Consider the following 24,915-nt stretch of genomic DNA (forward strand, 5'->3'; position numbering starts at 1 on the left):
TGCTGCAAGTTTTTACGTGGTTTGAAGGTTTCTAGCAAGAACGTTTCTTACCTACGTATGACCACAACGTGATTTGCCAATTTCTATTTACCCTTCATAAGGACCCTTTTCATCGAATCCGTTCCGACTAAAGTAGGAGAGACAGACACCCGCTAGCCACCTTATGCAACTAGTGCATGTCAGTCGGTGGAACCTGTCTCACGTAAGCGTACGTGTAAGGTCGGTCCGGGCCGCTTCATCCTACAATGCCGTCGAAACAAGAAACGACTAGTAGCGGCAAGAAGAATTGGCAAACTCAACGCCCACAACTGCTTTGTGTTCTACTCGTGCATAGTAACTACGCATAGGCCTGGCTCATGATGCCACTGTTGGGAATCGTAGCATAATTTAAAATTTTCCTACGCTCACCAAGATGCATCTATGGAGTCTACTAGCAACGAGGGAAAAGGAGTGCATCTACATACCCTTGTAGATCGCGAGCGGAAGCGTTCCAATGAACGTGGATGACGGAGTCGTACTCGCCGTGATCCAAATCACCGATGACCGAGTGCCGAACGGACGGCACCTCCGCGTTCAACACACGTACGGTGCAGTGACGTCTCCTCCTTCTTGATCCAGCAAGGGGGAAGGAGAGGTTGATGGAGATCCAACAGCACGACGGCGTGGTGGTGGATGTAGCGGGTCTCCGGCAGGGCTTCGCCGAGCTTCTGCGAGAGAGAGAGAGAGGTGTTGCAGGGGAGGAGGGAGGCGCCCAAGGCTATAGGTTGCTGCCCTCCCTCCCTCCCCCCTTTATATAGGCCCCCTGGGGGGGCGCCGGCCCTGGAGATGAGATCCAAAGGGGGGGCGGCGGCCAAGTGGGGGGGAAGGGGTGCCTTGCCCCCCAAGGCAAGGGGGAAGCTCCCCCCTAGGGTTCCCAACCCTAGGCGCAGGGGGGAAGGCCCAAGGGGGGCGCCCCAGCCCACTAAGGGCTGGTTCCCTTCCACTTTCAGCCCACGGGGCCCTCCGGGATAGGTGGCCCCACCCGGTGGACCCCCGGGACCCTTCCGGTGGTCCCGGTACAATACCGGTAACCCCCGAAACTTTCCCGGTGGCCGAAACTTGACTTCCTATATATAATTCTTCACCTCCGGACCATTCCGGAACCTCTCGTGACGTCCGGGATCTCATCCGGGACTCCGAACAACTTTCGGGTTTCCGCATACATATATCTCTACAACCCTAGCGTCACCGAACCTTAAGTGTGTAGACCCTACGGGTTCGGGAGACATGCAGACATGACCGAGACGCCTCTCCGGTCAATAACCAACAGCGGGATCTGGATACCCATGTTGGCTCCCACATGTTCCACGATGATCTCATCGGATGAACCACGGTGTCGAGGATTCAATCAATCCGTATGCAATTCCCTTTGTCAATCGGTATGTTACTTGCCCGAGATTCGATCGTCGGTATCCCAATACCTTGTTCAATCTCGTTACCGGCAAGTCTCTTTACTCGTAACGCAATGCATGATCCCGTGACTAACGCCTTAGTCACATTGAGCTCATTATGATGATGCATTACCGAGTGGGCCCAGAGATACCTCTCCGTCACACGGAGTGACAAATCCCAGTCTCGATCCGTGCCAACCCAACAGACACTTTCGGAGATACCCGTAGTGCACCTTTATAGTCACCCAGTTACGTTGTGACGTTTGGCACACCCAAAGCACTCCTACGGTATCCAGGAGTTGCACGATCTCATGGTCTAAGGAAAAGATACTTGACATTGGAAAAGCTCTAGCAAACGAAACTACACGATCTTTTATGCTATGCTTAGGATTGGGTCTTGTCCATCACATCATTCTCCTAATGATGTGATCCCGTTATCAATGACATCCAATGTCCATAGTCAGGAAACCATGACTATCTGTTGATCAACGAGCTAGTCAACTAGAGGCTTACTAGGGACACGTTGTGGTCTATGTATTCACACATGTATTACGATTTCCGGACAATACAATTATAGCATGAATAATAGACAATTACCATGAACAAAGAAATATAATAATAACCATTTATTATTGCCTCTAGGGCATATTTCCAACAGTTCATTCTCTAGACGTAGAGAGAGACTTATTTAGACCAAGAGATGATGGAAATGAGATATTGGGACTCAACGTTCCATATGCCATTGGATCGACCAAACACAATTGGTTGATACTCAAGAATATCTTTCGATATCTCCAAGGCATGAAACATCTTGTCCTGGTTTTTCAGTTTGGAGAAATCTGAACACCAATATCACTGGATACATCGATCGGATCCCCACTATGTCAGATCATAGACAAATTTAGTGTTCCTACTAGGTGTGGTAGCCTTCTCATGAAGAGTCTTCAAAACAGACCTCATGGCTACATTCACCAACCATTATCTTAACGATAATGTTTCTTGTGTTGCTCGGATGCAAACAGGTTACATAATAAGCAATATCACTATATTGCATATCTTGCAAGTTAAATCATGCGACTGATTTGTTCAGCGGGTCTCTACCAACTTCTATGTTTTGGTATGTGACGGCTTCAAATTTTGCAAGAATCAGGTGGAGTATCTTCCTGAATTGTTCCTGTTCAATGCATCATATTATACTCTTTTTTCCCTTCATGAGTTTACTTTACAGATTCTCATAAAGGTTTTTAATGAGGTAATATCAACATGAGATCATATGTCATACTTTCTGTTTTCCCCACCGGGGTTTTTGGGAAAGTATATATGACATATTTATTATCCTCTAAACTCTATGAGTTTTCTCGTATTGAGTGAAAAGAGACAATGACCATTATATGTTGTACCATTTTCTCCTTATTTTTTCCACTGGGTTTGAAGGAGTTTTAGCAACATATCAAACACCTATCTCCTCATATTTTTCCCACAGGGTTTTTGGAGGAGCTTTTTCAAGATGATGATACTTACACTAACAAGCATGGATTAGGGGGAGTGTTAGGATTTAATTAATCCTATTAATCCATTATTTTCCTAATCGAGGCAGTTGTCTCGTGTCCCTTCGGACGCACCCTTTCGGGGGCTATATATATGTGTAATCCCATCATTAATGAGAACAATGATTCACTTTTACTTCTGTATGTCTCCCTCTCTCTCGTTTCTTTTCAATATTTTGGAAAGAAATAGTGATGGAAAGCGAGCTTTCATATCTTTTTTTTGCGTGTGTGTGAACAAGTCATTTTATAATTTTTCTTTGATTATAGGAGTCCCCCCTTCTCACGTGTCACACCTCTTGTGGTGGACCGGGGACTGGGACCCTAGTCCAGAGTCGGCCCCTCCACGCAACACCTTTGTTGTCGTCGGCTTCGGCCGTGGTGGCGGTGGTCCACGTTCCCAACTGGACGGGGGCTCGACGGTTGTCTCGGTGAGCTCTTATGTGGTGGCAGTCGTCCTAGGCCATGAAGATGGTGTGACGTTTATGCATGGTGATAGAGCGACCTGCAAAATGATGTCGAGAAGCTCCGGCGACCCTCATTCTCACCACACCTGGCGGTGTTGTGGCTTCCCGGTCATGGCGAAGAGAAGGTAGGCGAGGAAGGTGTAGAGTTGATGGCTCTGCAACTGGTTGTGGTTGTGGTGGCCCTGGCCTCGACATTACAATGCTCGGCAACAGGTGTGTCTGTTCCCAAGGTCTCGTATCTTGGTGTTAGCGGAGCTCATGTAAACATGGTTGGGAGGGGCCATGCGACTTCTCTATCTAAAGTGGTTGGCCTCGTCGGCATACTCCAATTTGCTCTAGCTCCGACAGACTAGGGGGCGATGGTCACGGGCTAATTCAAGATGGTCGATGTTGTTGCTCCCGCCACATGTGGGCACCATACCCCTCCTTGGAGGTGCTGTCATGACCCTAACAATGGCTCCCTCCCTCATGCATCGAGGAAACCCTAGCTCCGACTCTCCAGACCAAGCGGCGGTGATGTCACCGCGTCGTCCCCTCCTTGGAGGTGTTGTCTAGGATGCTCTCGTGAAGTCCTGTGGTGGTTGCTGGAGTCGAGTTTGGTCGTTGTTCAGGGTGTAGGCCTTCCGTGCACAACGTACATCATCGTTGGTGCTTCCTCGATGACGCCTTCTTCAGGTACGGTCGTCCACTCGCCGACTTCTTCTAGACGCATGGGAGGTGGCACATTGACTTGGGCTGCCATGGACCTACATGACATTCTCCACCACTTCTCGGCAAAGCTCTCATCCTTTCCCATGCGGTATTACCCCTCTCGGTCATGAGGCTTAAAGAGTGAACCTACCGCTCCTTGAACATAAAATTGCTTGCAAGCTAGCACCTTGGGTGGGAAAGCACATGGCGGCTCCTGGAAGGGATGTCCTGGTGAAGGCGGTGCTCACGACTCCTGGATGGGTAGTCCTGGTGAAGGCGGTGCTCACAGTTGTGCCCATCTACCACCTCACCCCCTTGTCCTCACAGTGGAGGTGATGAAAAGGATTGATGCTCTAACAAGTGTTTCCCTTTGGGAGGGCTGTGATAAGGTGACTGGTGGTAAATGCATGATTAACTGGGAGCGGGTGTGTCAACCAAAGTTCATGGGGGTCACGAAAATTTCACTTGAGCATGGTCATGGTGGAAGATTGGTGAACTGGCATCGCCCTCAAAAGATCTCCAAATCTGAAAGCAAGGACCTGATGATGCTCATATCCTAGGAAGTGTGGAAGGAGCGAAATGCTATGGTCTTTCGGAACACCGCTACCCCAACTATGATCATTGTTGGAAAAAAAAAATCAAAGAGGAGGCACAACTGTGGGTGATTGCGGGTGCTAGGGGCTTGGGTGTTTTATTGCCACATGAGTAGTTGTTTCGTTTCACCACCTTGTGGCTTTGTCTTGAACCTCTTACTATTTGAGTGGCAAATCTTTTTGCCTCGTTTAAAAAAAACAAAAACAAAAAAGCACAGGCTTACTTTCTTCACTCCTTTCAATTTACTACTTCCTCTTATCTCATTGTTGTGTGTTCGCAGCTTTTTTCTACTAGTAACCTGCTTGTAAATACAGTAGATGGTTTTTCAGAAAGAAATAATAGAAAGAGGGATTCCACAAACAATCCCTTATATAGTTTGGGAACTAGAGAGAGCAATAGCAGAAGAAAAGGGGGCAGCCTACCTAGAGAGGCTAAATTTCGTGTTTTGACCCTTTTCCGATACCTGTTCGAGATCTGACCCTAGTTTGAGCTTTTTTTGATATCTGACCCTTTTGCTACCGTCAGGGTCCATGGCGGTAAGGTATAACTGCCTACCGCCAAGGTCCCTGGCGGTAGGGTTGCATGCCCTACCGCGAAATTTTGCTAAGTATTGAACATAGTGCGTGCTCGTGCCTACCGCCGAGCACCTTGGCGGTAGGGTTGTACATGCTACCGCCATTCTGTTTGGCGGTAGGGATGTTTCCTACCGCCAAGGTCCCTAGCGGTAGGCTGTTACACCCTACTGCCATGGACCCTGGCGGTAGCAAAAAGGTCAGATCTCGAAAAAAATTCAAACTAGGGTCAGATCTCGAATAGATATCAGAAAAGGGTCAAAACACGAAATTTTGCCACCTAGAGACAGATTAAAGGAGCGAGCCAGGAACTGGAGAGTTCAATTCGTGATGCTTGCTAGGATCAGCTGAGCTGACAGAGCACCTGGCAAAAAGTTGAAGCCTTGGGTTTCCAGTGTATATATCGCTGAGTCCTTTCAGTATGCGTTTGTGGCTTGTCCCCTGCACCGCGCACAATGACTGTAGGGTACAGTTTTGACCAAGACAAGGGCATTGGTTGGGTGAACAATCAGGATGTACCTCACTTGTTTGCAATTCTACAGGGCTGCTGCAAATTCAGACTTCACCAATACATGTATCCTCAGCTCCAACTTTTGTGGAACAAATCAGCTGGCTGACACTGGCTGCTGAATCATAATGTACTGGTCATGCACACGACAACGAGGAACACTGATCATAGCAACAAGGTAACTACAGGAAATGGCTGAAATGACCCGGCGCCGCATCTAATGACCTATCACAAGTCTGAAGATGAGGAAACATTGTGCACCTGTTATTCTCTTGCAGCTGTTAATACAATGAAAAAACTAATATTTAGCCTGAGTTCAAGACTTGGATAGAAATAAAGATGAATTTTATTTGAGTTTTAGAAAGAGACATAGATGGACTTATTATAGGAGTAGTACCTTTTCTTTCTGTTTACTCTATGAATTTCCTTTGACCGGTTTCTTAAAACTAACAGCAGCTGCTGCCCTAATAAATTAGGAAGTTGATGGTGTTTGGGGGGAGATCTGGAGAAGTCGGCATGTTAATAGTTTGCCGATCGACTCACCATATCTTGTTTTGATGGTGACTGGGAGTTGTTTCAGACATAGGTTTCACAAGTAGAACATTCCAATAGAACTGCAAAACCAGTTCAGGATGTAAACAATTATATCACTGTACATCATGGTGTATGTAGGATATAAACCATTTCCAAAAATCATGGTGTATGTTGTGTTTACTAGCAGCATACTGCATCCGTAGGAAAAGATTGATGATCCTATATATGTTTACATATCTCTGCTTTATGTCATTGGCGCTGCATTGAGGATCTGTTCGAATGGATCAGTATTTGCTGCCATCATACTTATGTTAGCTTATGGGAAGGAGGGAATACTCTGCTTTGGGGTTTCCAGACCATGCATGGCGTACACTGCTTGAAGGATGACCAAACAGCAAAGAAACAAGGACAGCCAACTACACATATAACAGACAAAAACTAGAATCCAAGCCCAATAGAACAGAAAATAAAATACTGAGGAACCCCTTCAAGCGCAATTCAACAGAAAATAGATTACACAGGTTCAGATTCGAAGCCTAAGCTTACACACCACCGTGTTGTCCTGGTAAAATCCTGAGTGGGCCACAAAACATTCCATCACTAAGTGAAGTACAAGGCCAGGACAACATTATAGGCTAGATACAGAAGCTTGGGCTTTGAAAAGAAAGCAAAGTCAATTTTCAAGATGGGCATCGACTACATCAGAGAAAGGCTTGGAGGCTTACTGGCTAGAACCACACGTTGGTGGTCTTGTCAGCCCAAGTTCTGACTAAATTTGGTATACAACGTCTCCTAGACCCTTTTCTTCACACGTTGAGCATACACTGGAGGGCAAGTCAAAGGGGTCATCCATTGACAAATCATGGGTATGCATGTTGTGCGTGAAATCATCCTTAGTGCCACATCTCAGTTCAATTCGAGCATCCCGAGAAGCTCTACCGTAGTCTCGTAGGTTAAGGAGTTGAATAGTACACCATTGGCGCTGGCGGTGGTAAGGCAACATGATCTTCATTTCCTTTAGCCCTTTCGCATTCAGAATAAAGAACTTGGCAAAGTCAATAGATGAACTCTTGGTGCCATCATAATTCTTCAATACCACTTTTTTTAGATGAAGCTCAAGACATTCAATTGGGTCCAGTGGGTCATACTTCCGAACATTATTCATAGCCCCCCGTGAGGGTAAGAGTGGCTGGAACTGGAGATAGAGAGAACAAACAATATAAAAGAAGTTGCCAGCATGTTAGCAATACAATAATTGTCCAGATTTCATGTCAATCAACTGCTTATTTTGACATTTAAAGCAAGCAACTATGTTTCATACTCACAATGACATAAAGCCTCTCCAAGCAAGGGAAGCACTTGAGGAAGTTAACCACTGAATCCAGATTAGGGCCATCGGAGCGAAGAACCAAAATGCTCATGGTGTGCATTTTGGCTGTCAAACTGACAGCAACCATTTTCTGCAGAATAAAGTGCAAATATAAGAATAATAGCCTGCACATAAGAATGTCCGAACGCAATTGATGAAGGTTGCTGCTACCTTAAAAAATGTACTTCCAAGGTGGAGTTCAGGTATGCCTTCAGACAGCATACCCAATATCTTTAGTTTAGGTGCGCAGATTATCCGTATGCTCGCTCTGCAGCCCTTTGCATCAAGTTGTAGCAATCTCTCAAGGCACGGGGCGTCCTTGATGACTAGCTCTTGCAAAATGATACCTCCAATCCTCTTGTCAGCGCAAAAGCCTAGACTCTTAAGAGTTTGGGAGCTGATGCAGAGGCGACCAATGCCCCAGTTTTCCTTCAGCTCAAGGCTTTCCAAGGCAGGGCAGCCAGAGAGCATGCTCCGGAGAACGACCTGTGAGATGGTGACCCTTTCCAGGGTTAGCTGCTTGAGGCACGGAAGCTTCAGGGACAGCTGCACAATCGAGCAGGGGAAAAGGGTGTAGTGGAATTTGGCCACGCGGAACAACTTCTCCATGTTGCTGTCCCAAAACTTCTCCTTGATGTAGGTGATCTCAACCTCCTGTAGGTTGTCCAGGGCTTGGGCACTAAGCCAGCCATCGATCTTGTCGTTGTCCCTAGCGATGCAGACGGAGAAGCGTCGTGCGGGGCCAGGATGCTCAGAGAGGATCTTTGTAATTAAGTCCTTGTTCTTGGGTCCACAGTCCACCGCGAGGTTCAGAGGAGCGGATCGCCAGAGGGGACGCCACCGGCGGGAGATGACCTGCGTGCGGGCACCTTCCTCGGTGGGGAGAAGAGACACGATGCTGCCAAGGACGGTGTCGGGGAGGCGGCTGATGAGACCAGCGCTCCCCCCATCGACACCACCGATGAGATCAGTGCTCCCCGCATCAACTTCAGCAGTGAGATCGACGCTCCCCCCATCACTATCACCAGTGAGATCGACGCTACCCCCATCACTATCACCAGTGCGATCGACGCTCCCCCCACCATCATCATTGCTGAGATCGACGCTCCCCCCATCATCATCATTGCTGAGATCGACGCTCCCCCCATCAATATCACCAGTGCGAACGACGCTCCCCCCACCAACATCATCGCAGTTGCCGCTCTCCCGTGGATCTTGGTCGTCGACAAGATGAAACTTACGCTTCTTGGAAGATTGCATTGCCGCCGTCGCAGCAGCGAGAGAGACCGCCGCCTCCCCTGCAGCTGTTGCCACAGCCGCTGCCTCCTTCGCCTTTAACGCCGCAGCCGCAGCCTTGGCTGCCGCCTCCTTCGCAGTCGCCGCTGCTTCCATCGCAGTCGCAATCGCCGCCGCCGCCTCGTTGGAAGCAGCCGATGCCGCCGCAGCAGCAGCCAGCGCCGCCTCCTTGGCAGCCGCCACAGCAGCTGAGGCCGCGGCCTCCATGGCTGGCGGCTTGCTGAGACCTGTGCGAGAATGTTGGTGTGGTGGGGGAAATGGGGAACGAATCGAGGGATTGGGAACCGAGGGTTTACTCAGCATCGTCCTGTTTGGCCTGGATTGATCGATCTGCCACCGTCCAAATAATGAACGGCTTAGATTCGTCCATCTCGTGAGCGAAAAGGAAAATGAAACGGACGGTTTGGCGCCAGCTCGTGGGGTTTTGGCGCCAACTTTACTTGCGTACTACAGGACTAGGCGCAGCAAAGAAATTTAAAGTAGAAAATGATTTTGAGTTTTTCTTCACATTTAAGAAAGTCGCTTGATACTTTATGCTCCTTTCAAAAAACAAAAAACAAAAACTGAAGGCTCAATCTTTTTTGCTTCTTTTAATTTACTTCAATTTTACCTCATTGCTGTTTTCGCAGCTTGTTTGTTTGTTTGTTTGTACTACTACCTGCTTGTGTAATGTAAATACATAAGGCAGCAACCGCTGGATTTTTTATATAAATAAAAATAAATAGTAACAGCAAAGAGAGATTGTATACGATAGAAAACAATCGGGACTCTAGAAATAACATCCACGAGTTTTAACCACAAACGGCGCAACATCTACTGTTGTTGTTCCCCGTCCTGTGGTTGGCTTCTTGCGCCATTGCCTGCCTTCCAGCAAGCCGACGTGTCATCTCTGCCAAGCCGTGGCCTTCGCGTGGAGGTTTGCTTCTCTATCAAGCTGTTGTTGATCCGTACGTATTGGGATCTTGCTCTGCATTAGATGGTCCAATTTATCCATTGATGTGTTGTGCTCCAGCAAACGAAGAGGTTTAAAATTGCTTGATTTGCTCTCTGGTTGATGTTGCCTTCTGGTGCTTTACCGAATTTGCCCTATGAACTTGCTCCTACTCCGTTGAAACATTGGTGTGTGGTGCCCTGTGTTGTCCCCCCGCCCCCCTCTTGCTAGTGGTCCTTGCTGCTATGGCAAAGAATGACTTTGGATTAGGGGCTGGTTAAATGTCCATAGACATCAAACTTGATGGTACAAATTACAGGGAATGGCCTTTCTTGGCTAGAACAATCTTGAGGAGGCCTTGTCTCTCACTTGTCTGATGATTCACCTAGTTCGATTGATGATGCAGCTGGGAAATCTTGGCAAAAGATTGATGATCGTGTCATGGGTACTTTAGCTCTGGGTGTTCATCCTCACTAAGAATGAGTCTTGAGTATCATAATTCAGCCACAGAAATGTGGAAGTATTTTGAGCAGCGATCCCTTCAGCCTAGTGGTGCTCTCCATTTTTCACTATTGCAGAATTTACGTAACACCCAGCAGCAACAAGACATGTCCATCGAAGAATATTACGGGGTTTTCACTCGCATTACTGGTCAGCTATGTTCCATGGTTCCAAATAGTAGTGTTGGATGTGGATGTAAGTCTTGTGTGGCCAAGGAAGAGTATGAGCATCGGACTCTTGTCTTTCAGTTTGTGACGGGTCTCAAACATGACTTTGAGAACATTCGCACTCAGCTGCTTAGTCGTACAAGTCCTCCTACCTTGACAGAGGCACTTGCTAGCTTGATTGACGAGGAGACTCGTCTCGTTCCCTTGCTACCACTTCAGCACCTTCTCTACATACTAGTGTTCTGTCTTTTCCTCAGCGGCCAAGTGCTTCTAGGGCTGCACCTTCAGGTGCTTTCTGCTCACACTGCAAGAGGACATGACATCGCCCTGATAATTGCTTCTAGCTTCACCCAGAGCTGTTAGCTGAATTTCGTGCTAGAAGAGACATGCAGCGTGGTGCAACCACCAGATCCCAGACTCAGTCTTTGAGGCCTTCTACAACAACTATCACTGAGCCGCCTGTGATGAGTGCTTCTATGTCCTGGTGAGGTCTTGTTCGGTTCTCCTTCCATGTATGACCATCTTCGTGTTTTTGGTTGTACTTGCTATGTTCTTCTAGCGCCTGGTGAGCGTACCAAGTTGACTGCATAATTTGTTAAGTGTGTTTTCCTTGGATATAGTCTTGAGCATAAGGGTTACTGTTGTTATGATCCTTCTGTTCGCCGCATACGCTTTTCTCGTGATGTCACTTTTGTCGAGGATCAACCCTTCTTCTATTCTGATTCAACTCAACCAGCATCCTCAACCACTTTAGAGTCTACCTCCTTTCTTTCTCTTCCACCAATCTTTTCGGATGAATTTGTCTCTGGTCAACCATCATCCAACTTGACATTAGATCCACCCTCATCACATGTGCCATCTCCCCCCTCGCCAGCTCTAGCTCCACCATTTCTTCCACTAGCCCCACCTCTAGACAGCCTCCCTTTTCATTACAGTCGTCGTCCTAGAGTTCCATCGGCTACACAGTCATCTATTCCCTTGTCTTCTTCCCCTCTGGCCAGTACTATTGATCCTTGCACTGACAATTCCTCCCAAACAATGAGGTATGCTCATCGGGATCGCTCCTCTCTTGAGATTCCTGACAGATAAAAAAGGACTTTTGTGTAGGGGCAGTTTATAAGCCTAGCACTTATCAGGAGGCAACTGTGTCACCTGAGTGGCAAGTGGCAATGTCTGATGAGCTTGAAGCCCTTGAATGTACTAGTACATGGGACCTGGTACCATTACCTCCTCGATCGGTCTCTATCACTTGCAAATGGATGTACAAGGTGAAAACCAAGTCAGATGGTTTTGTGGAAGATGCGGACCGAGAAGCGGCGTGCGGGGCCAGGATGCTCAGAGAGGATCTTTGTAATCAATTCCCTGCTATTGGGTCCACGTTCCACCGCGAGGTTCAGAGGAGCGGAGCGCCGGAGCGGACGCCACCGGCGGGAGATGACCTGCGTGCGGGCACCTTCCTTGGTGGGGAGAAGAGACACGATGCTGCCGAGGACGGCGTCGGGGACGCGGCTTATGTGATCGACGCTCCCCACATCAACATCATCAGTGAGATCGTCAGTCGCCCCATCAACATCATCGCAGTTGCCACTCCTCGGCGGATCTTGGTCATTGACAAGATGGAACTTACGCTTCTTTGAAGCTTGCAGTGCCGCCGTCGCAGCAGCAACGTTAGCGGCGGCAGCAGCCGCCGCCTCCCCTGCAGCCGTCGCCACGGCCGCTGCTTCCTTCGCGTTTAACGCAGCAGCCGAAGCCTTCGCCGCCGCCTCCTTGGCAGTCGCCGCTGCCTCCGTCGCAGTCGCAGCCGCCACCGCCGCCTCCTTGGAAGCAGCCGGTGCCGCAGCAGCCACAGCCAACACCGTCTCCTTGGCGGCCGCAACAGCAGCTGAGGCCGCCGCCTCCATGGATGGCGGCTTGTGGGAATGTGGTGGGGGGGGGATGGGGAACGAATCGAGGGATTGAGGACCGAGGGTTTGTTCAGCATCGTGCTGCTGGCCATCGTCCAAATAAATCAACGGTTTAGATTCATCCATCTCGTGAGGGAACAGAAAATGAAATGGACGATTTGGCGGCAACTCCTTGAGGTTTTGGCGCCAACTTAGTTGTGTAGGTGCAGCAGACCATTTTAGTTTTTCTTCACACTTAAAGGGAAGTCTCACTCAATACTTTGAACTCCTTTAGAAAGCAGAAGGTTCGGTCTTTTTTGCTTCACGACTTGTTTCTTTTTAGCGCTACCTGCTTGTGTAAATACAAAAGCCAGCAATTACGCCAGTCAAATTTCGCAACTAGGCCGAAGGTGGGGGTGATGTGACGAGTGGGAGCGAAGAGCGTCGATCCCGGCAAGGCTGAGCCAGGATCTCGTTGGAGAAGGGGACGGTGATGCGAGCGGTAGCGAGTCGTGACGTCCCAGGTGAAGCTGACGAAACAAATTGATTGGTGTGGTCAAGTGCTAGGAGGCTCCTGTAATATGTTGGTACATGGGTCACATGGGGGCGGACTTGGGTGTACGCCAGATCACCCGATGCTTGCTATAAGTACCAATGAAGGAGACATCGAAAAGACTAGCCGGGCATTGAAAATGGTATCAGAGCCAGATTTCCAGTGCGGCGGCGGCGGAAAGGGGTGGTAGGTGGTCTCTTATACCATGATGTTAGGGTGTGGATCCCACTTTCTGTATTACACTCACAGATACACCTCTACCTCTCTCTGATACAATTTGGAAAGAAAGAAAGAAAGAAGATGTCATGCCGTTGCCGTTCTGATCCAAGCCTGGATAGCTTGTACGTTGTCTCCTTTCCTGGTACTTATAGCAAGCATCACTCGATGTGGCGTACACCCGGGCCCGGCCCATGTGTTGTCGAAGGGAGCAGGCCCATGTACCAACATATTACAGGAGCCTCCTAACGTCGAGGTAGGGGGTGTGGATCGTCCGAGAAATCTGGTCACAGTGCAGGTTTAGAGGGATGGTCTGAGTTGTGACGTCCCAAGCGGAGGCGAGGAAGCAGATTGACTAGTGTGGGTCGAGGAGGGGGAGGGGTGCGGGGTGTCAGAGAAATCTGATCGGGTTGCAAGTTTAGAGGGATGGTCGGAGGCGACGGCAGAGTAAGCCGCGACATCTCGGGTCGAAGGAGAGGGTGCAGGTCATCAAGGAAGTCTGGTCGGTGTACAGGTTTATAGGGATGGTCGAAGGCGGCATCAGAACGAGTGGGAGAGGCAGCGAGGTGGTCGCAGGAGGCGGCCGATGCTAGAAGGTAGACCAGAGAAGAGGTGGCTGGAGGTTGAAGAACGTTTTCAGGCACCAGACCAGATGAATAGGTGCTCCCTTAGAAATAATATCGTGCAGGAGTTTAACTGTTTAACCACAAACGGCGCAGCATGTACTGTTTTTGTTCCCCTTCCCATTTTACAGCAGCCGGTGGAGGAAAGACAGAGTTCAGACAGGAGACTGCACGTTCAACTAGTACAAATTGGATCTGAATGGAGAAGCCTACTGCTGCCCGGGGCGCAGGGATGAGAGGACCACGTCCTGGAGGGCGCTGTCCTTCTGCATCGCCGCCTTGAACTCGTCGAAGGTGACCTCGCCGTCGCCGTTGGCGTCCATGGTGTCGAACATCTCGTCCAGCTTCCCCGGCTCCGCGATGTCCCCGGGGAGGCACTCCTCAGGCAGCGCCTGCCAATCACAGCAACTTCGTGTTCAGAACAACAATTTGATCTGGTACAGTACAGGTAGTGTGTAGTGTCTCTGTGTCTGCCCTGCTTACCCGGAGCATCGACGCCAGCTCTTCCTTGCTGATGCAGCCCGACCGATCGGCATCATACATCTGAAATGGTAGTGTTATCGTGTTTTCAGTCAGATGTTGAATAGCGTCTTGTGAAAATTTAATAATCTATTGAGATACGCATTGCTGCTGCAATCTGTCAGATCATTACAAGAACCTTCTTGAGTCGCAGTGATTTTGCTTTTACCTGGAAGCAGAGTCGGAGAGCATTGTCACCCCGCGAGTTCCTCAGGCTGGAGAGCCCGCAGAGGATCTCCCTCATGTCCACGGTTCCGTCACGGTTGTTGTCGAACAAATCAAACACACGAGGAGCTAGAGGGATCAGGGAGTCCATCTTCATTGCTTTCAGCACCTGCTCGAATTCTGTTAGTGTGGCGTTCTCTCCGTCTGCACATCTGCACCAGGAGCAATTTGTAAATAAATTCAAGTATTCAAACTGTCGAATGAACAGACTCCAGAAACATACATCCTTTAGAATTCGTTGTGTGCAAGTTCCTTTACTAGCACGCATTTGTCTAGCAAAAAAAAACTTATTTGATGTTTAAAACAGCTTTTTGAGAGAATATGTTGAGACTTACCACATTTTGAACAACTGCTGTGTTCACAAATTAACAATAGTAATAAACAATATATTGAAGCAATGATAAGCAATATTTTCAAGTAGTAATAAACAATGTTTTGAATATTGGACAAGCCCATAGCAGCTAACTCACATCCTTGCAAAATGTTGCCGCAGGTTATCTAGCTCTTCCGAGCTAAGGTCATGGGTTCCCAAAAGACTCCTCAGCCTTTTTGTCCTCAATGCCACTTTGCTGCTCAGGACGCTGGCTATCGCTGCCGCCCTCAATTTCCTTCTAGCATTGAACCTCTGCAGTTTCGAGACGACCTCTGCATCTATGCGATCTTGCTTGGCGCAGTCTCCTATCACCCAAGGATGCATCAAGAGCTGGTTTTTCATCATAAACGGGCCCACAGTCAGCTAATGTCAAGTAAAGTGCGAAGAAGTAGAAAAGGGAGCAAGAGACGGACATCGCTTGCTGTGGGCCTTTTGTAAGGTTCGACGGAAAGAAGACTGGAAATCAAATCTTTGGCTGATGAAGTTATTGTTTTCCATGTGTGCTCCTGAAAACTGAATTCACCCTGAATGAAGCACAGCAAACAAATGACATTAGATTGGACCCTGACTAATGCAAGAAGATTGGTGGCTTCTTTGTTGAAGCAATTAAGCAACCAGGAGTATTCGTATAGAGTGTAGACACTCGAGTGCTTAAGTTGTTCAAACACACCCTATTAGTTTTCGGGACTTAAATCTTCAAGGACGAAGGTGCCAGTACCCTTTTTAGTGGATTATGACACAAAATCCAATTACCCCACATCATAATACCCGCCAAAAAAAAACCACATCCATAGCTTGTGTGTTGGGTGTACTATTGTCTCTTGTAAGAAAACATTTTGTTTGCATGCTCAGAGGAATCTCCAGTTAGCTAGTACTGACTTACACATCTCAAAGAAACTAGCCCATTGGAAGTTTGGAACTGGACATCAGATAAGACAAACCGGAATTCAAGTGGAAACAACCAACAGAAGAATAAAATTCAGCAATGATTGGCAGTCATGTCTCTGTACTATTCAAGGTCAATTGCTCCGAACCAGCTGACAGAAGGTGGACACCCATGCTGACATTGCAGAGCGAATCGAATTCCTCACCCATAATTTATACATAAAGAGCGTGTACAAAACTTAAACCTCAACATTATATTCACGGGCATGGTGATTCTGTTTCATAAGCAAAGTGAAACTGATTTAAGTCCCTTCCAACTACAAGTGTGTCAATGTGATCAATCGACATTCTCATAGCTGGTTGTAGAAATACTAACAAGGTTAAGACTGCACAACATTTTCAAACCAATTTGATCATCACTGCACAACATTTTCCCCATATGAACCACAGTAAAATTCCAAACTAGTCTGATCACCACTGCACAACATTTTCCTTTTCCAAAAAACAAGAGAACATTTTCCTCAGATGTTAGTTGAGAGGAGTACTTACTTGCAGGATCCTTTGCTGCTTTTCTTGATTAGTTGCAGCATGAAATGGTGGGCATCTGAAATATATACAGATCAAAGTCTGCAAACTGCAATGACAAAATCAAGCCAAGGAAATTACTACAAGACAGGATGACCATTGACCAACATACCCGGATAAAAGAATATACAGAATCACCCCAACAGACCACATATCACTTGCAGTCGAAACCTCTTGCCGCGAGAGTGCTTCCGGTGAAACATAATCTACCGACCCAAACAGCGCCACAACCGGGTCACTGAAATCTTCTACAGAACTCAAACCGAAATCCATAATCTTCAGTGTGGAATCTTCTTTTCTGTCCGAGAAGAGGCAGTTCTCTGGCTTCAAGTCCCTGTGTATGATGTTTGCCTTGTGAAGAGCCTTCAACCCACCAGCAATCTGCCTAACAACAGCGGCCGCATCAAACTCCGAGTACCGCTCGCGCCCTATGATCCTGTCGAACAGCTCGCCGCCCGAGCACAGCTCGAGGACGAGGTGCACACCGTGCGCATCCTCGTAGACATCGTGCAGGCTGATGACGTTCGGGTGCGGCGCGACGTTCTCCACTATCCTCCTCATGACAAGAATCTCGTTAGTGAGCAGTGCGTCGGAGATGGATACCTGCTTCCACAGCGGGAGGCCGCCCGAGCTCGGCGCGCCCTTTGACCCCTGCTGCATCCCCATCCCCGTCATCGCAGGGCCGAGCCTTCGGAGGGTCTTTATCGCGACCTGGGTCTTTCCTTCATCAGACTTGCTCACACCCCTTCTGACTATGGAGAAACCGCCTCGGCCGAGGACATCCGCGACTTCATAGTCGTCGGACAGCCTTCTACTTTCAGTTGTTGACATTGTTCAGCACCAAAGAGCAGCTTCAACTGGCTATTTGACCAAAGAACCTGAAACTTGAGGAAGCAAACACCAGTAAGGCCCCTAGAGCCTTGGAGGGCAGGAGCAACCGAAGCTGGCGGTGAACCTGCTTCACACGAGAAATGAAAAACGGTAAGCTCTGCTAGAGGAAGAACAAACTGATCGTAGGTGTCTCTGGGGGAGAAGGGAGGTTGGGGAACAGCAGAGCAGGAACTGGAAACAGTAGTTGTGGAGCTGACAGGGACTTGTATATATAAACAGCTCCTATGTGACAATTATACAGAGAGCAGAACGGAGGGGGTGTTGGAGATTGTGACGGCAGAAGAAAGGGACATGTGCCAACAGCCAGCAAAAGGGAATAAACTCACCAGGTACTTCCTTTTTGTGCAGACGGCAAGATGACAAGAGCAGAGCAGATAATGGTTGAGGAGACGCTAATTGTGTTGACCTGGTTGCCACTGCTCTGGGCCGGGGATGCTACTTTGACTTGGTCTTCACCCGGTGAGGCCAGACTTGGTTCTAGTTTACTGCGTTGCCTTGCGTTATTATTGATGGAGCTTTCTTCTTCAGCCGGTGAACACAAGAGCATATTTTGCCCATAGTTTAAAATAGCGCATAGCGGCGGCCCTCCAAATCAGCTATAGCAGGCCAGCTATTTCATAAATTTACTGGACAATTGACCGTCCTCAAACCTATTTTTTATTGCAGAGAAGAGGCCCAGTAGAGCAACTGTGTCCACTTTGCAGTTGGTCTATCCATCTGACTTAGTAGTACAGTACTTAATTACATTTTAGACTGCACAGAAGGCAATTCCTAAAAGCAGTCACAACTACTGGCAATGCTGTACTAAAAAAATGGAGATAACAGTGGGGTGTTTGTTTATGCATGAAACTAACCAAGATTGCTCAAGGAAACAAAGAAAACCATGTAATCGATATCATGAGGAACAGGTACTTTCTACTACTAGATGCGATGACAATTTAAAAAGATAACCATTCCTTTAAACCTCTCATCAAGAAATCACAAGCGAAACAAAACTGTAACAGCAAAACCAAATCAATCTCTCACGAATGGACCGTCTTCAAAACTTTCAGAGACAAATAGGTTGCTACTAGGATAACAGTGGGTTCATAACTTCCGACATTAGACGACAATATCCTACATAAATAGTATACTGATGGCTCCAAGCAAATGTTTCCACTACGGCAACACCCACAGAGAGGTGCATCGAAAAACTGAAGTTTCCATATGAACTATGCTGAATCCCCAAAATCAATTGCTCTTCTGACTCTTAAGATCTATCAGCCCGTATGCCCCCTGTCTGTCCCTGGATATTTTCAGCTCCTTCCTTCGACGGTTCCTTCGCTCACTTCTAGTTGATTTTTTCTTGCCACCTGTTTCTTCTTCACTTGTTAACTTGCCCTCCTCTGGCTTTTCAGAACCAGGACCATCCTCGGACCTGGATCTCTTCCCAGTCTTGACCTTCTTGCTCTTCTTTGACTTCGTCTTGGCATCTGCATCTTCTTGCTCACTTGTCAACTTGCCTTCCTCTGGCTTTTCAGAACCAGGACCATCCTCGGACCTAGATCTCTTCCCAGTCTTGTGCTTCTTGCTTTTCAACTCTGTCTTGCCATGTGTTTCTTCTTGTTCACTTGTTGTCTTATCTGTCTCTGGCCTCCCGGAACTAGGGCCTTCCCCGGACTTAGATTTCTTGTGAGATTTGACCTTCTTGCCTTCTATCTTCTGTCCTCCAAGGATCAAATCTTTGCTCAGCTTCTTATGATGAGTCACCTGCCATTCATCCTCCCTATATGGTGCTAACTTCTTCATGGATACATATTGGTTCAGATCCCTGTCATCTGATTGCAGTATCTCATACGTCTCCAGGCCAAAACTGTTTGGCTGAACTTGCCTATATTTGAACCGTGTCTTCAGATCTCCAATGGTGTCCTCGTAGTCTAGCTTATAATACTCATCAAGCTCCTTCTCAAGCTCCACCTTGTCCTTGAGAGAGATCTTCCCCTTCTTTTTCTCGCCTTCCTCCTCACCATTTGCAAGCTCCTTATTTTTCTTCTTCTTTTTCTTCTCACCAGTGGCAGTAGACCCTTCTTTACCATCAAGAGCCCAATCTTTAGGTAGCCCAAGCAATTCATCTTCCTTGTCAAAATCAGGTTTGACCAAATCCAAATCATCTCCACTTCCAAACCCAGGATCAACCTCATCAGCACCATAGTAGCTGTCGTCGAACATCTCCTGCATTTTCCTGTCATAATCCTCTGGATCAAAATCTTCCTCCAAGTCATCTGCACCAAGCTTACAGGCAGCTTCCCCTTCAATTCCAGCAATCATCCGGATCTTCTCAAGCTTCTCAGCAATCTCTTTCTTCTTCAAATTCTTGAGATGCTTCAGCTCCTCTGCCTGCTCCTGCTTGGCTCGCGCAAGCCGTTCCTCTTTGCTCTTGCGCTGCTTCTTTCTGCCGCTCTCCTTCTTCCTCACAGACCCCTCAACAACCCGGGGATGTCCCATTACCCGATCAGTCACCACTCCCTCTGAAGCTTCCACCTCCTCATGCCGGAATTTATAATCCCCCAACTTATTATAAATATCCTCATAGTCCTCCTGAGTTTCGATCACATCCTCTTCCTGTGAGACCTCCTGGATATCATCCAGCGAGAACTTTTCCGGCACTGGTTCAAGGTACGGCCTATTGAGGATGTAATTCTTCAAAAACTTCTCATTTTCATCCAGCTTGTCATCATCCCCAAAAACCTCACCCAACAGCTCCTCGGTCTGCTTCTCGTCTTCGTCCTCTTCGCTGTCGCCACCATCTCCTTCAGCCTGCTTCGCCTTGAACAGATCGTCCTCCTCGTCATCGCCATCCCCCAATGCCTTCTTCTCCGCCTCAAGGAACTCCTTCAGCCCCTCCCTCTGGAGCTCGTTGTACGCAATCCGGTCATACTTGCTGCCACGGCCAGCCTGCGCCGCGAACTCGGGGCCCTCCTCGAGCAGGTGCTGGGCGTTGACGTCCTTGAGGTACAGTGGGCGCTCCTTCTTGGCCTTCTTCCCCTCCTTGGGCTCCCCCTCGGCGTCGTCCTCGTCCTCCGACGAGGAGGAGTACACCTTGGCGTCCTTGTCGAAGATGGCGCTGTCGCCGCTACGGATGCGGCGGATGACCTGGAGCACGCGGCGGTCGACGCGGCGCGAGGCGGCGGCGACGGCCTCGTCCTCATCCGACTCGTCGTCGGAGTCGTCCTCGTCCTCGTCGTCGGGGTCGGCGACGACGCCCTTCTTCTTCTTCTCCTTGAGGCGCTCCAGCGCCTCGCGCCGCTTCCTGTGCTCGAATTTCCGAGCGTACCCCTCGTTGATCTGGATCTTGGAGTAGTCCTCGGCGGGGCCGTCCGAGTCGTCGTCGGAGCCCGCGAGGATGTCCAGCACCCTCCTCCTCCCCTCCCCCTCTCCACTCATCTCCTCCGGCGACGCCTTTATTGCTGGGTGGCGGCGGCGGCGGCGGCGGCGCTGCTCGTGCTAGGGTTTTCGCGAATGGAGGCACCGCTTGGGGCTGCGGATCAACCGGTACCGTATTTACGACCGAGCAGTCTGGCAACGCGGGCCCACCTCGCCAGCTCAGCGCCACGGCCCGTTGGGTTCATTCTCGGCCCAATGAGGCCCGGTCCAGCCCAATCCGTCGCGGCAGTCTCGTCCGCGCGGCCGCACCTATATAGCCCCTCCCGCTAAACCCTAGCGAGCTCTCCATTTGCGCCGCCGCCTCCCCCGAAGCCATCCGCATCCCCACGCTCGCTCGCTCGCCCGACGCGATGGCTCCCACCAAGAAGGCGGTACGAACCCTAATCGATCCCCGCCCGCCGCTCCTCCCATTTCGGCCTGATTCGTTCTCCGGTGGTTATCTCGCCGTGTCTTTCTTTCTGAGAGATCTTCTGACTGTTTTTTCGGTTGATGGGTGCGCTCTGCAGAAGAAGAGCGGGGAGAACATCAACAACAAGCTGCAGCTGGTGATGAAGAGCGGCAAGTACACGCTCGGCTACAAGACCGTCCTCAAGACGCTCCGCAGCTCCAAGGGTATGGATAGATCGGCTCTCTGCTTTTTACGGCTTTTTTTTATCTCACTGTTGATTGATTTGTCGCTGTGGCTGATCTGCTAGTTCTCTTGTCTGCTGGATCCGAAGGGTAGTGCTGTAACTTACGCTCGGGACCGTGTTAATTCCAGAGATGCGTGATTAGGTTTTGTAGAATGAAGTGGTTAATATCTGCTTTGTGGCTGTCAATTACTTGCTGTACGTATTATTAGTGGGAAATAAGTTGAACTGTATGCGTATTCTCTGCACGTGTGTAGTGATGCCCACTGAAGTTTGTAGCGTTGAAACTTTTAGTTCGTAGAATGGGACTGAAGTTTACCTCATTGGCTTGCTTTCGCCGTGCCTTGGAGATGAATACAGCGCCCTAGAACAAGCCACCTCTTAGTTAAGACTTCTACGGGACTTCTTTAATGTCTAGTGGACAATGGGAGGTTGAAATATTTCTGTTTGCTGATAGCAGTTTGTACTGTGTTACCGGTTGTGTGTCGGAAGTTGTCTTGTGTAGTTTGTACCGATCAATTTAGTTTGTATAGTGGGACACATTGTTGTTTGTACCGATCAAATTAGTTTGTAGAATGGGACTGAAGTTTACCTCACTGGCTTGCTTTGGCTGTGCCTTAGAGATGAATACAGCGCCCTAGAACAAGCCACCTCTTGAACTGAGACTTCTACAAGACCTCCTCAATGTCTAGTGCGCAGTGGGAGGTTGGATATTTCTATTTGCTGACTGCAGTTTGTACTGCAGTCTATCTCGTTGGCTTGCTTGTGCTGTTCCTAAGAGGTGAATGCATTGTCTGAGGCAATTGCATCTTTGTTAGGCAGTTTATGGTTAAAAACTGATACAGCAAGATGGGTTTTGCTTGCCATTTAGAGCATTTATAGATAATTTGTCTCTTTTTTTCATTTCTACAATTTTATTCCAGTGGTTTGTGCTTTTGTAATGATTTTTACTTCTTGTTGTGTTAGAATATTGGATTGAAGAACGGGACTGAAATTTGGCTCCTTGGCATCTTTTGCCGCCATGGAGATGAATGCAGTGCCCTAGAATCATTTCAGCCTAACTTTTAAGACTTCTCCAAGTTTCATTATCTGGGGAACGATGGGAGGATGAAATATTTTTTGTTATATGATGAAAATGTTCTCTATTGTTCTATCAAACTAGTTCCATGGAATCACCTATGCCCCAGGATGGCATTGCTATATTCGTTGCACTCATAAGATTGTTGTAGTGTTCACCTGTTTACATGTGATTCTGAGTACTAATATGAGAATTTGTTTCAATATTCAGGGAAGCTGATAATCCTCGCAAACAACTGCCCTCCCCTTAGGAAGTCAGAGATTGAGTACTACGCTATGTTGGCGAAAATTAGCGTGCACCATTTCCATGGAAGTAAGATAATTTTGCTCTTTTAGACCCTTTTTTTGTCTGATTGCTTCTCTCTTATAGCACCTTATGCACAAATAGTTGTGTCTGCCTGTTTAATTGTGCTAATAATTTGCATTGTGCTTCAGACAATGTTGATCTTGGAACTGCCTGCGGCAAGTACTACCGGGTGTGCTGCCTCAGCATCCTCGACCCTGGTTCGTTGCCGTTCAGATCACTTGCATTTGTTTCCCCTTTTACAGCCTGTAATATCTGCTGACACTAGTTACATCCTTCAGGTGACTCGGACATCATCAGCACCACCACCACCACCCAGTGAAGAGAAGAGAAGAGAGCTCTCCACCTATTTTATTTAGTCGAGTTGTAGGGTCCTGTTGTGCTCTCGAAACCACTCTTGTTATCTTCGGTTTGTGTACCTTTTTGCGACGCTGAGTTGGAGCTGTCATACAGATAATACTTCATATGGTTGTTCCGCTGGACATTCATGTGGTTTTGTTTTCATGATATCGTTGTTTCAATCTTGGTTATACTGTTGCTCGTTAAGCCTTGTGTGATTAACACAAATCTAAGATTCTTTTCAGCTGAATCATTTCTAAATTTCCCCCAAATCCCTTGATTTTTCTAATTCTACTAACTGAAACTGGGAATAAAGCATAATCTGAGTGGCTAATTATAATCCAACGTGGATTATCACAACATCTCCACACAGCCCTGCCCATCGGTCTCAGGCGCCACTTTTTCCACTCTGTACTGCTATCCAAATGTCCTTTTAGAAAACTAATGTGGACTATGGTTGGATGGATGCTGAAATTTGGTTTAATTAGATTCCTGCTGTGTAAAGCACTCGCGCTGAGGACGGACATCCTCCCATGACTCGTGCGGGAATCCACTGCTACCAAACATGTCAACCAAATTATATGCTTATGTGTTTTTTCTGCACCGTTTATTCTCAACCAAACACGCCTTAGAGCAACTCTAGCAGACCCCGCATCCCGCCCCGGCCCGCAAAATAACCGACAAATTGCTGGTCGGGGCCGGAAAATCTGCACGATCAGAACTCGCATCCCGCCCCGGCCCGCAAATATTCTTGCGAGGCGCGGCAAATCTTCTCCCCCAACCTCTATCTTCACGGGCTGGGAGGCCGACCCAAGCTCAACCCCTATCCGCTGCGAGATTTTGCGGGAGGGACATTTCCGCGCGCCCTTTCCCGCTCCCCGCACCCTCCGCCACCATTGCCCCCCTCCGCAAGCTCTGGTTCCTCCTCCCCGGCCGTCCCTCGCCGCCATGGACGACCCCATGCTGTCCCCCGTCACCGTCGAGGTCGCGCACGCTCCTTCCCCTCGGGCGGATCTCGTCGCCGGCCATGTTGGCCCCGCCGCCGTCGCCCAAGCACACGTCGCGCTTGCCCGCAAGCGGCAGGGCAACGTGGTCGTGCAGGGCGGGAATCCGGCTGCCCCCGCCGCGATGGCCCGCGCTCCGGGCGCCAACGCGGCAGCGCGATCCCGGCCGGCGGCGGAGGAAGGTTCCGGGTTCAAAGAAGCCACCTTCTTCATCCTCTCACTCCATCCCCCCGCAAGGAGGTGCTCCGGCGATGCCGTTCAACGGTGCCCCCCCCCCCCCCCCCCCGCGAGCGAGGTGTTCGACGAAATGGCCGGAAGGTATGCGTCTTTGGTCTTGGTGATTTCCTTTCATTTCCGCCATTATTCTCGATAGCTCGTGACTTGTTATCGTTCGCTATAGCGGTGGTTCGAACAATGCAACAACCCAGTTCGTGAACTTGTTGGACACGAACGCGGTTGTGCATCATCATATTGCATCATGGGAAATGACTGGATCAGTTTGTTCACATTGTGTAGGACAAGATTGCTCAACATAGATACAAGGACATGGAAGCTTCGGAAGGCAGATTCTTCAAACTAGAGCATTGTTGGGAGTTGCTCCAAAAGTGTGAGAAGTGGAAGTTGATCGACAAAGAATCCCCATCAAAGAGAGGCTCACTTACAAACATGGATGAAGATGAGGATGATGATGGCCCAAGAAATTTGCACAAGCCCGATGGCGACAAGAAGACTAAGGAGAAGATGAAGAGCGAGCAAGAAGCATCGAGCTTGAGGGAGAAGATT

General features: G+C 48.7%; 3 protein-coding genes across 3 annotated transcripts; 1 reads left to right on the plus strand and 2 right to left on the minus strand.

Moving 5' to 3' along the window:
• Positions 1 to 6,812: 6,812 nt before the first annotated feature.
• On the minus strand, positions 6,813 to 9,531 carry LOC109767275 (putative FBD-associated F-box protein At5g22720). The gene is made up of 3 exons (XM_073508753.1): positions 7,880 to 9,531; positions 7,665 to 7,799; positions 6,813 to 7,534 (listed from the first exon to the last, which is right to left on the minus strand). Exons 1-3 carry the CDS (start codon positions 9,305 to 9,307, stop codon positions 7,109 to 7,111), a joined length of 1,989 nt encoding a protein of 662 aa, XP_073364854.1. The 5' UTR covers positions 9,308 to 9,531; the 3' UTR covers positions 6,813 to 7,108.
• A 4,381-nt stretch (positions 9,532 to 13,912) lies between these two features.
• On the minus strand, positions 13,913 to 20,863 carry LOC109767270 (uncharacterized). The gene is made up of 8 exons (XM_020326036.4): positions 19,106 to 20,863; positions 16,578 to 17,116; positions 16,430 to 16,484; positions 15,409 to 15,519; positions 15,093 to 15,325; positions 14,567 to 14,774; positions 14,362 to 14,421; positions 13,913 to 14,270 (listed from the first exon to the last, which is right to left on the minus strand). The coding sequence occupies exons 1-8, from the start codon at positions 20,777 to 20,779 to the stop codon at positions 14,088 to 14,090; spliced, it is 3,063 nt and encodes a 1,020-aa protein (XP_020181625.1). The 5' UTR covers positions 20,780 to 20,863; the 3' UTR covers positions 13,913 to 14,087.
• A 163-nt stretch (positions 20,864 to 21,026) lies between these two features.
• On the plus strand, positions 21,027 to 23,319 carry LOC109767269 (large ribosomal subunit protein eL30). Its single transcript, XM_020326035.4, has 5 exons — positions 21,027 to 21,150; positions 21,286 to 21,391; positions 22,697 to 22,798; positions 22,921 to 22,989; positions 23,071 to 23,319. Exons 1-5 carry the CDS (start codon positions 21,130 to 21,132, stop codon positions 23,109 to 23,111), a joined length of 339 nt encoding a protein of 112 aa, XP_020181624.1. The 5' UTR covers positions 21,027 to 21,129; the 3' UTR covers positions 23,112 to 23,319.
• Positions 23,320 to 24,915: the final 1,596 nt, after the last annotated feature.

The sequence above is a fragment of the Aegilops tauschii genome, chromosome 1 (assembly GCF_002575655.3).
Source record: "Aegilops tauschii subsp. strangulata cultivar AL8/78 chromosome 1, Aet v6.0, whole genome shotgun sequence".
Taxonomy (NCBI): Eukaryota; Viridiplantae; Streptophyta; class Magnoliopsida; order Poales; family Poaceae; genus Aegilops; species Aegilops tauschii.

What these genes read in the sequence shown, in the direction of transcription:
- LOC109767275 (XM_073508753.1), bottom strand. Translation starts at nt 9,307, where the DNA reads ATGCTGAGTAAACCCTCGGTTCCCAATCCCTCGATTCGTTCCCCATTT. An exon ending in TTGGAAGTACATTTTTTAAG is followed by an intron (nt 7,800 to 7,879) that starts GTAGCAGCAACC and finishes TTTATTCTGCAG; the next exon opens with AAAATGGTTGCTGTCAGTTT. An exon ending in TGGAGAGGCTTTATGTCATT is followed by an intron (nt 7,535 to 7,664) that starts GTGAGTATGAAA and finishes CTCTATCTCCAG; the next exon opens with TTCCAGCCACTCTTACCCTC.
- LOC109767270 (XM_020326036.4), bottom strand. Translation starts at nt 20,779, where the DNA reads ATGAGTGGAGAGGGGGAGGGGAGGAGGAGGGTGCTGGACATCCTCGCG. An exon ending in ATAGGGAGGATGAATGGCAG is followed by an intron (nt 17,117 to 19,105) that starts GTGACTCATCAT and finishes GGGATGCAGCAG; the next exon opens with GGGTCAAAGGGCGCGCCGAG. An exon ending in AGCTGGCGTCGATGCTCCGG is followed by an intron (nt 14,271 to 14,361) that starts GTAAGCAGGGCA and finishes TGTGATTGGCAG; the next exon opens with GCGCTGCCTGAGGAGTGCCT.
- LOC109767269 (XM_020326035.4), top strand. Translation starts at nt 21,130, where the DNA reads ATGGCTCCCACCAAGAAGGCG. An exon ending in GACGCTCCGCAGCTCCAAGG is followed by an intron (nt 21,392 to 22,696) that starts GTATGGATAGAT and finishes TTCAATATTCAG; the next exon opens with GGAAGCTGATAATCCTCGCA. An exon ending in CCTCAGCATCCTCGACCCTG is followed by an intron (nt 22,990 to 23,070) that starts GTTCGTTGCCGT and finishes TACATCCTTCAG; the next exon opens with GTGACTCGGACATCATCAGC.